Raw genomic sequence first — 11411 nt, 5'->3', positions numbered from 1 at the left:
AACTAGGCTATAGACTAGACTATAGACTAGACTATAGACTAGACTAGATTATAGACTATAGACTAGACTATAGACTAGACTATAGACTAGACTATAGACTAGACTATAAACTAGACTATAGACTATCGCGCTCTCATCTGTAAATTAATCTTCCATCGTTCCCTCGACAACATTAGCATCCAATTAAAAATGCCAATTTTTATTTCTCTTTCAAAATTCCTTTGATGCCAGCAATTAAAAATTCCATTTTAACTTGAATGTCACTAAAAACAATAACAAGAACAACAATAGTAATGACAGCAAATAAAAGTCTTAATAAATGTGCATATGTATTACCACCCAAACTCAGCCACATTATTAGCGTCTTTTATGAAAATTCAAAAGGAAAACTGCAAGCCATTTCGTTTTTTCTAATTTTATTTAGAAAATAAACGACAAAAAACCTAAAATAAAACAGTAGACAGAATTATGAATTAAACACAGACAATAGAGGATCTTTGCAAAAGGAATCCACCAACTAAACCAACCAAGCTAACCAAACAATTAAGGGGCGACAATAAAAACAACAAAACCAACAAATTTTCAACACGATGAATTAGTCATTTTATGTCAGTGATGCATGCATTCTAATGCGTTGACACACACACACACACACACACACACAAACATACAAACATACAAAGACAACCAGACATTCTAAACAGCCAGCCAGTGGAAACATCATTTGAAGAACTGGCTGTAGCAGCTACAGCTGAATTTGGTTTTGAGTGAAAGTTAAGTTGGTTTTCTAATGTTGCAACATATAAAACAACATGGCGTATTAATACGGTAGGGTTTTATGTTACCCGTATTTGTTATTTTAGCTTCCAGTCATCAGCAAGAACACAAAAGTAAAAAAAAAATTATAAATAATAAAAACAAAAATATATACACAACAGCAGAAAAAGTATTCACACAAACTGAAGCAAATGATGAACATTTTTCATGCACTTTTGAGCAAATTAGATTTTATACTAATTAAATTTCAACTAACACAAAAACAAGAAAAAAACAACAAAGGTTTATGTATGCGTGTGTATGTGTGTTAGTATGAGGGTGAAAGTTTGTTTAAAAGTGTGTCTGTGTATGTGTGTAAGTTCAAAACATGCTGAGTAGCAACGTTAACTTTTATCCATCCAACCAACCATGAATTCATTCATGCCTTCATGCATTCTATGTATGTATGTGTGTGTAAGCCTTCATTAAACCAGAGTTGTCGTTATTGTTGTAAAAAAAGTATTTTTTATGTCCACAAATCTCCTAGCAAAGTTAGTTTTTATTATAAAAATTTGGTTATTCGATTCTAAAGTTTTAGTAAGTTAGTTAGTTAGATAGTTAGTTAGTTAGATAGTTAGTTAGTTATCTAGCCAGTTAGTTAGTTAGATAGTTAAATAGTTCGTTACTTAGTTAGGCAGTTAGTTAATTAGTTAGGAAGTTAGTTAATTAGTTAGTTAGTAAGTTAGTTAGTTAGTTAGTTTGTTAGTTAGCTAGTTAGTTAGGTAGTTAGATAGATAGATAAATAGATAGATAGATAGATAGATAGATAGATAGATAGATAGATAGATAGATAGATAGATAGATAGATAGATAGATAGATAGATAGATAGATAGATAGATAGATAGATAGATAGATAGATAGATAGATAGATAGATAGATAGATAGATAGATAGATAGATAGATAGATAGACAGATAGATAGATAGATAGATAGATAGATAGATAGATAGATAGATAGATAGATAGATAGATAGATAGATAGATAGATAGATAGATAGATAGATAGATAGATAGATAGATAGATAGATAGATAGATAGATAGATAGATAGATAGATAGATAGATAGATAGATAGATAGATAGATAGTTAGTTAGTTAGTTAGTTAGTTAGTTAGTTAGTTAGTTTGTTAGTTAGTTAGTTAGTTAGTTAGTTAGTTAGTTAGTTAGTTAGTTAGTTAGTTATTTAGTTAGTTAGTTAGTTAGTTAGTTAGTTTGTTAGTTACTTAGTTAGTTAGTTAGTTAGTTAGTTAGTTAGTTAGTTAGTTAGTTAATTAGTTAGTTAGTTAGTTAGTTAGTTAGTTAGTTAGTTAGTTAGTTAGTTAGTTAGTTAGTTAGTTAGTTAGTTAGTTAGTTAGTTAGTTAGTTAGTTAGTTAGTTAGTTAGTTAGTTAGTTAGTTAGTTAGTTAGTTAGTTAGTTAGTTAGCTAGTTAGTTAGTTAGTGAGTTAGTTAGGTAGCTAGTGAGGTAGTCAGTTAGTTAATTAGCTAGTTAGTTATGTAGTTAGTTAGTTCCTTTGTCCTAATCTTACCCACGTTTTACGCTTAATTCTTATTAACTTGGCATTCCTTTCACCGTTACACCACACAACAACAACCAGCAGCTGCAGTGAAAAACCAGTAACAACCACAATGGCATCTCAACGCATTGCATTCTCAAACCATTTTACAGGCCAAAGGATTCCTTTAACGTTGAATGTTCAGTCATTTCATAAACAACTAACAAGCCATCAACAATTTTTAACTTTTTTTTTTGCATTTCTCTGGTTTTTTTTATTACAAATATAAAACTATATATTCGGATATGGAGGGAATGGAAATATACTCTTCGACAGTCCACAGTTTAATATTACGATGCCATTATATGTCACACACACACCCACCCAGCCAGACTAGGGTTTTTAGTGGAGTGGTCTGTTTTTCAGCAAATGAATTGCTAATGCTGTAAATCCGGTGCTCATATACATTTGTATAAACTATATAACAACTTGTTTCCATAACCCAGTGAACATTTCTAAATACAAAGAAGAGGATTCTAAAAATTATATTATCTTTAAAACACATTTTAAATTAAGCTCTTCAATATATTATTTCATATCATTACGTTTTAAAAAAATCTTATTATTATTAAAATTGTTCGCTGGGTTATCTTAGTTTACATATGTGCCATATATCTTGTATGTATGCGACCATAATTAACTGCTAAAATTTTAATTGCTAATATTTTCTGTTTGCATAAAGTCACATTATGCAAATGCCACACTATTCGAGCAGCCAGCCGCTAACATATTATGAGCAGAAAAAAGAAACAGCAAACTGCTGAAATGAATCTTTCATAAAAACTTTATGAGAGGGTTTTTGAATTTGTGGCAAATTACAAATGAGGGTTATACCTACCAGTTACAGCATGTGTACGAAAATATTGTGGCGCTACCTATTGCAGTAGTTGTTGTAACGAAATTTTCTTATGAAATGATGAAGTTATCTATAGAATAAAATACTTTTCGATACGTTTTTTTATAAATATCTACATATGAACTGGATCTAAACTAGAACAGAACTAGAACTAAAACACAGCTAGAACAAGAACACAACTAGAACTAAAACAGAACTAGAACAGAACTAGAGCAGAAATAGAACAGAACTAGAACAGAACTAGAACAGAACTAGAACAGAACTAGAACAGAACTAGAACAGAACTAGAACAGAACTAGAACAGAACTAGAACAGAACTAGAACAGAACTAGAACAGAACTAGAACAGAACTAGAACAGAACTAGAACAGAACTAGAACTAGAACAGAACTAGAACAGAACTAGAACAGAACTAGAACTAGAACAGAACTAGAACAGAACTAGAACAGAACTAGAACAGAACTAGAACAGAACTAGAACAGAACTAGAACAGAACTAGAACAGATCTAGAACAGATCTAGAACAGAACTAGAACAGAACTAGAACAGAACCAGAACAGAACTAGAACAGAACTAGAACAGAACTAGAACAGAACTAGAACAGAACTAGAACAGAACTAGAACAGAACTAGAACAGAACTAGAACAGAACTAGAACAGAACTAGAACGGAACTAGAACAGAACTAGAACAGAACTAGAACGGAACTAGAACAGAACTAGAACAGAACTAGAACAGAACTAGAACTAGAACAGAACTAGAACAGAACAAGAACAGAACTAGAACAGAACTAGAACAGAACTAGAACAGAAATAGAACAGAACTAGAACAGAACTAGAACAGAACTAGAACAGAACTAGAACAGAACTAGAACAGAACTAGAACAGAACTAGAACAGAACTAGAACAGAACTAGAACAGAACTAGAACAGAACTAGAACATAACTAGAACAGAACTAGAACAGAACTAGAACAGAACTAGAACAGAACTAGAACAGAACTAGAACAGAACTAGAACAGAACTAGAACAGAACTAGAGCAGAACTAGAACAGAACTAGAACAGAACTAGAACAGAACTAGAACAGAATAGAACAGAACTAGAACAGAACTAGAACAGAAATAGAACAGAACTAGAACAGAACTAGAACAGAACTAGAACAGAACTAGAACAGAACTAGAACAGAACTAGAACAGAACTAGAACAGAACTAGAACAGAACTGGAGCAGAACTAGAACAGAACTAGAACAGAACTAGAACAGAACTAGAACAGAACTAGAACAGAACTAGAACAGAACTAGAACAGAACTAGAACAGAACTAGAACAGAACTAGAACAGAACTAGATCAGAACTAGAACAGAACTAGAACAGAACTAGAACAGAACTAGAACAGAACTAGAACAGAACTAGAACAGAACTAGAACAGAACTAGAACAGAACTAGAACAGAACTAGAACAGAACTAGAACAGAACTAGAACAGAACTAGAACAGAACTAGAACAGAACTAGAACAGAACTACAACAGAACTAGAACAGAACTAGAACAGAACTAGAACAGAACTAGAACAGAACTAGAACAGAACTAGAACAGAACTGGAACAGAACTAGAACAGAACTAGAACAGAACTAGAACAGAACTAGAACAGAACTAGAACAGAACTAGAACAGAACTAGAACAGAACTAGAACAGAACTAGAACAGAACTAGAACAGAACTAGAACAGAACTAGAACAGAACTAGAACAGAACTAGAACAGAACTAGAACAATACTAGAACAGAGCTAGAACAGAACTAGAACAGAACTAGAACAGAACTAGAACAGAACTAGAACAGAACTAGAACAGAACTAGAACAGAACTAGAACAGAACTAGAACAGAACTAGAACAGAACTAGAACAGAACTAGAACAAAACTAGAACAGAACTAGAACAGAACTAGAACAGAACTAGAACAGAACTAGAACAGAACTAGAACAGAACTAGAACAGAACTAGAACAGAACTAGAACAGAACTAGAACAGAACTAGAACAGAACTAGAACAGAACTAGAACAGAACTAGAACACAACTAGAACAGAACTAGAACAGAACTAGAACAGTACTAGAACAGAACTAGAACAGAACTAGAACACAACTAGAACACAACTAGAACAGAACTAGAACAGAACTAGAACAGAACTAGAACAGAACTAGAACTAGAACAGAACTAGAACAGAACTAGAACAGAACTAGAACAGAACTAGAACAGAACCAGAACAGAACTAGAATAGAACTAGAACAGAACTAGAACAGAACTAGAACAGAACTAGAACAGAACTAGAACAGAACTAGTACAGAACTAGAACAGAACTAGAACAGAACTAGAACAGAACTAGAACAGAACTAGAACAGAACTAGAACAGAACTAGAACAGAACTAGAACAGAACTAGAACAGAACTTGAACAGAACTAGAACAGATCTATAATATATACTTTTTTCAAAATAGGGTGCTGACATTTCGTTGCAACTTTAACATGTCAACATTTTTATGCAATTCATCATAATTTTTTTATTTTTTGCAAAAGTACACAAAATGTACAACTTGTACTCGTGGATTGTGTATGCAACACTTGGCAAGCTTTAAAAAAAAACTTGATGAAAATTAACTCGTTTTAATAATAAAATTGTTAATTAGAGGATGCGAACATATTAAATGCAATTATTCAACATTTGCATAATTTTATGCAAGTGGATTGAAAAGGAAAATTTGCATTTTAATTAGATGAATTTGCAGAATTTTTACGTTAAAAAAATGTGAAGGAAACATAATAAGAAAAATATAGAAAATGAGTATTATATGAGAGAAAAAGCAAACTAAGTTACAAGGAAAAATTTAAAAAATAATCGATAATGTATAGGAACTTAACAAAATGTAATTGAAAATAAAGTATGGAATTAAAAAATTAAATAAATTTTTTTTTTTATTTTATTAAGCAAATAGTAAAAAAATATAATATTTACAAATACAATATTGCGTTAAATTACAAATTAAACTTATATTTTAGATTTATATTCCAAAACACAATCTAAAGACTAGTTATTTCCACATCACCATTACTATGACCATTTTCCAATTTTTCACGTTTTTTCATTTGGGTCTTACGACGTCTTACCACCACATAGCAAATGCTAAAATGTTGCAAAATATTATTAAATATAAAAGTTTCAACAAATTTACCCCAAAACTCACATAAAAACTATAATATTTGGCACAGCAAATACTTCACTGAACAGGAAAATGGCACCGGGAAAAGAATTTACCGTATTTTCATAAATATCACTGTAAATGGGTGTAAAGATCAGTTGTGCCAAAGGTTGGCAAATACTGAAAATTGAAAACATTTTGCCTGCCAGAAAATACAAGTATATTATTGTAAATTCTTTAGTTTAACCAAGATCTTTCGCAACTTACTTAATTCCTCTTCATCAACAATACTAGATCCAATCGTTTTAATGGCTATAACTCTTAAAGTGGAAAACATATCAGCAACTCCACCTGCATAAAATGTGGCGGTATTTTTGGAAAATGCCTGAAAAGACAAATGTGTTATTTATTAACTTTAAACAAAACGAGTTAAATGTATAATCAATCAAAAAGTCCGAACACTAGTGAATTGTCCAGTCCATAATCTTCCCATATACTAATTCATAGAATGATCAGTCATACTAGTCCACGGACTGTTCCATAAACTGGACAATAGTTTAGTATATTCAGTAGAATCTTATCGATAGACTAGTCCATAAAAGAGTCACTAGACTAATCAGTTGAGAAGAGACTAATCCTAAGGTTAGTCCAAAAATATCATAGACTGGTCAATAAACAAGACCATAAAACAATCTAGACTAAAATAAACAATATAGTCCAGAGATTACTTCAGTCCATAGACTAGTTCATAAAATATTCCATATACTACCCTTCGACTACACACTACATAGTCACTTCACAAGCCTTAAGTCTAATTTATACACTAATCGATATGGACAAAAGAAGAGCCATAGACTAGTCAAAAAACTATAGACTACCCAGCAAAAACTATAACTTCTCCGAAGTTATAGTTTTTGCTAGTTCTGTTCTATTTTTGTTCTAGTTCTGTTCTAGTTCTTTTCTAGTTCTAGTTATGTTCTAGTTCTGTTCTAGTTCTGTTCTAGTTCTGTTCTAGTTCTGTTCTAGTTCTGTTCTAGTTCTGTTCTAGTTCTGTTCTAGTTCTGTTCTAGTTCTGTTCTAGTTCTGTTCTAGTTATGTTCTAGTTATGTTCTAGTTCTGTTCTAGTTCTGTTCTAGTTCTGTTCTAGTTCTGTTCTAGTTATGTTCTAGTTCTGTTCTAGTTCTGTTCTAGTTCTGTTCTAGTTCTGTTCTAGTTCTGTTCTAGTTCTGTTCTAGTTCTGTTCTAGTTCTGTTCTAGTTCTGTTCTAGTTCTGTTCTAGTTCTGTTCTAGTTCTGTTCTAGTTCTATTCTAAATCTGTTCTAGTTCTGTCCCAGTTCTGTTCTAGTTTTTTCTAGTTTTGTTCTGATCTAGTTAGTTAGTTAGTTAGTTAATTAATTAGTTAGTCAGTTAGTTAGTTAGTTAGTTAGTTAGTTAGACAGTCAGTCAGTTAGTTAGTTAGTTAGTTAGTTAGTTAGTTAGTTGGTTGGTTGGTTAGTTAGTTGGTTAGTTAGCTAGTTAGTTAGTTAGTTAGTTGGTTAGTTAGTTAGTTAGTTAGTTGGTTAGTTAGTTGCTAGTTAGTTAGTTAGTTAGTTAGTTAGTTAGTTAGTTAGTTAGTTAGTTAGTTAGTTAGTTGCTAGTTAGTTAGGTAATTGGTTAGTTGCTTTAGATCGAGAGGCCCCCAGTCCTTTTGGTATTTCGCCATGTTTTAAATACTTACAAATAACACTCTCGATAAAGCCGTTGCTACAGCCGACACAAAACCCACCATAGCATCAGAGAACTTTAACAGTTTACTGAAAATCGCCGTGCCAATAAAAGTACCTGAAATTTACAAACAGTTCTCAAAAATCAAATTATTGGCAATATCTCACAGCAACTTACCTCCCAAAGCTAAGGCCGAAATAAACGTGGTATAAATACTAAAATCATTGCCATTCCAATTTAACTTCTTAAAAGCAAAACGATTCCAAAAATCATTTTCACCCAAAGCCGGACCAATGGTAAACATGTAGGCCATTATCAGGAAACCCAACAACATACGGCCACGATTGGAACGTTTTTTAAGCGGAAATTTAACATAGTCCACCACTAAGGTGGGATCGAAAAATTTCAGTAGGAAATTTTTCTTTTCCGGTATAACGGGAGAGGGAGCTACCGTGACCATTTCAGTGCCATTTGCCGACATTTCAAAAGAAACATTTTTGGGTGTATGAGCGATTTCCTCTAAATTTGTGACTTCATAGGCAAGATTTTCCGAACCTTGACTTAACATGCGCGGTGGGGCATGAGCAGGTAAGGGTGGGGGAGCATTAGGCAAGTCGTTAGGTTTTACGGATGGTTTAAGTTCTTTGATTACAAAGATTACAAACAGCAGGGCAATGATATTGAAGCAGAAGGCCATGCCAAAGGACACTAAATTTTCGAAGATTATATAAATTATAATTAAGCACTTATGTATACAGATTACTTACTTATATAACCCAAATATTGAAATAATAAACCACTTATAGGTTGACCTATAAAAGGCATACCGGTGCTAAACATGGCGAATATGCCAAATCTGTTTTAAAGAATAAAAGGTTAAATTTGGAACTCTGAATTTTGATGTTAAACATAACTCACCTGAAAATTCGATCTTCTTCTGGTGTGGATATGGTCATATAACTGTCGATGGCCATTAAACATAAAGTACTTCCACCAAATAATGCTGGCACTATAGCCTCAGCATAGGCACCAAATTCCATGGGTATTTGATCGAAAAATATGGCCGATATAAATAGACCTTCTTTGAGAAAACTTTATTAAATAGTTTACTTGTTTAGCATTTACAATTTTCTCTTAAACACTTACACAAAAATGATAAACTTTCTCCTATGAGGGGAGCAATCATACAGGCCTTCCTTTTATTGTAACGATCACTCCAACCACCAGCGAAAAGCAAAACAATTATAGGGAAAATAGCGGCTAAAAAGAGAAGGGAAAATTATTAATTAATTATAGAACAGTAATAGAAGAGAACTACTTAGAACAGAACTAGAACAGAACTAGAACAGAACTAGAACAGAACTAGAACTAGAACAGAACTAGAACAGAACTAGAACAGAACTAGAACAGAACTAGAACAGAACTAGAACAGAACTAGAACAGAACTAGAACAGAACTAGAACAGAACTAGAACAGAACTAGTACAGAACCAGTACAGAAATAGAACAGAACTAGAACTGAACTAACTAACTATTTAACTAACTAACTACGTAACTTTCCAATACACTTATCAAGCCACCCTCTTATAAATATTTCAAATTATTAGCCATTAAATTGTCATTTCCCTTCTGGTCCCACAAAAATGTAAACTATCAAATTGCTATTAAAATGTTATTGAACAATAGTTGCATTTATTAAATTGTTGAATTTAAGTAATATTTCAATTATTAAGCTTGTAATTGAAGGTAATCGTCACTTTTCTTGATAATTTAAACATTACATTTCCAATTAAACAGTTAATCTCAGTAAATCGCTGAAGCGTTGCCAAAACTCTACAAATACTTGTTGTATGACTCGTATGTTTACTTTGACAAGGTGACTGAACAAATAAATCCGCTATTAACAAAACGTAAACTTGAACTTGGAAAAAAGTTGTCGAGTTTATTGAATTATGCAAAAAAAAAAAAAAAAAAAAAACAAAATTGAAAATAAGAGAAAATTATTCAGTTTGATATTAATATATTGGAGACAGTAAAATTCCCTGATAAACTTTAAAATTTCAAATGTTTTTCGAAATTGGTTTAGCTAAAGATCAATTGATCTAACATGTCATTTGACTTTTTGTTAAAAATTCGAATTCTACTCTAGCTTAACGCCTCTGGATATTTTTGTTTAATTAAAAAAATTTATTCAAAAACTACATAATATTTGTTTATAAATAAAATGCAATTATTTCTTACAAACACAAAGTAGAAATAATCATCGAAATTACTGTAACTGTGCATTAGATGCTCATCAGTCAAATGATCAATTGAACCGGTTTTACTTTTTCCAACAAGAAAAAAACGTTTAGTTCAAGATTGTAAACAAATTTTAGTTGTTTCAAAATATTTAACTTAAATATTATTCACACACACACACACACACACACATTTTACAGTCACTGATCTTTATTTCTTTTTCTTAATATGGTAATTTCTTATTAAAATAAACATTTTATTAGGCTGATCTCTACAACTGTCGGCTTTTATTGCTTTTAACACGTGCTTTATATTGTTTTTGGTGTTTTTGTAAACTTTTTAGTTAATAATTTAAATACTAAATTAGGTGATTCTCTTGTTTTTGTACTAAACCAGTTTATTTTGTTAATAATTTATTTTATTAATGATTTTAGAACTTTAAAAAACAATTAACATAAATGTTTGTCATTTTCATATGACCATAAACATGTATATTTTGGTTATTATGGTAAATCATTTTGAGTTATTTCAAAACTTCCGTCTTAGGGATTTTACTAAAAAGTTAAGCTTATACCCCCAGAACTAGAATAGAACCAAAACAGAACTAGAAAAGAACTAGAAGATGCCTAAAACAGAACTAGAATAGAATAGAACAAAACTATAATAAAACTAAAACAGAACTAGAACAGTACTTAAACAAAACTAGAACAGAACTAGAACAGAACTAGACCAAAACTAGAACAGAACTAGAACTAGAACAAAAATAGAACAAAACTAGAACAAATCTAGAACAGAACTAGAACGGAACTAGAATAGAACTAGAACAGAACTAGAATAGAACTAGAACAGAACAAGAATAGAACTAGAACAGAACTAGAACAGAACTAGAGCATAACTAGAACAGAACTAGATCAGAACTAGAACAGAACTAGAGCAGAACTAGAACAGAACTAGATCAGCACTAGAACAGAACTAGAACAGAACTAGAACAGAACTAGAACAGAACTAGAACAGAACTAGAACAGAACTAGAACAGAACTAGAACAGAACTAGAACAGAACTAG

The 11411-nt window shown here is 31.7% G+C and overlaps 1 protein-coding gene across 1 annotated transcript in view; it reads right to left on the bottom strand.

Moving 5' to 3' along the window:
- Nucleotides 1-6175: 6175 nt before the first annotated feature.
- Nucleotides 6176-11411, bottom strand: part of LOC111685194 — an 8088-nt gene continuing 2852 nt past the window's right edge. Inside the window, exons 2-9 of the mRNA XM_046946033.1 lie at nt 9254-9372; nt 9026-9185; nt 8875-8963; nt 8285-8815; nt 8121-8224; nt 6671-6788; nt 6449-6605; nt 6176-6387 (exon numbers count right to left, since the gene is read on the bottom strand). Of these exons, the coding sequence (XP_046801989.1) occupies nt 6285-6387; nt 6449-6605; nt 6671-6788; nt 8121-8224; nt 8285-8815; nt 8875-8963; nt 9026-9185; nt 9254-9372 (1381 nt within the window). The 3' untranslated portion in view covers nt 6176-6284. The remainder of the gene's footprint in view (nt 6388-6448; nt 6606-6670; nt 6789-8120; nt 8225-8284; nt 8816-8874; nt 8964-9025; nt 9186-9253; nt 9373-11411) is intronic.

Source organism: Lucilia cuprina, chromosome 3 (genome assembly GCF_022045245.1).
Source record: "Lucilia cuprina isolate Lc7/37 chromosome 3, ASM2204524v1, whole genome shotgun sequence".
Lineage (NCBI taxonomy): Eukaryota > Metazoa > Arthropoda > Insecta > Diptera > Calliphoridae > Lucilia > Lucilia cuprina.
This window is presented reverse-complemented; position numbering and strand designations above follow the sequence as displayed.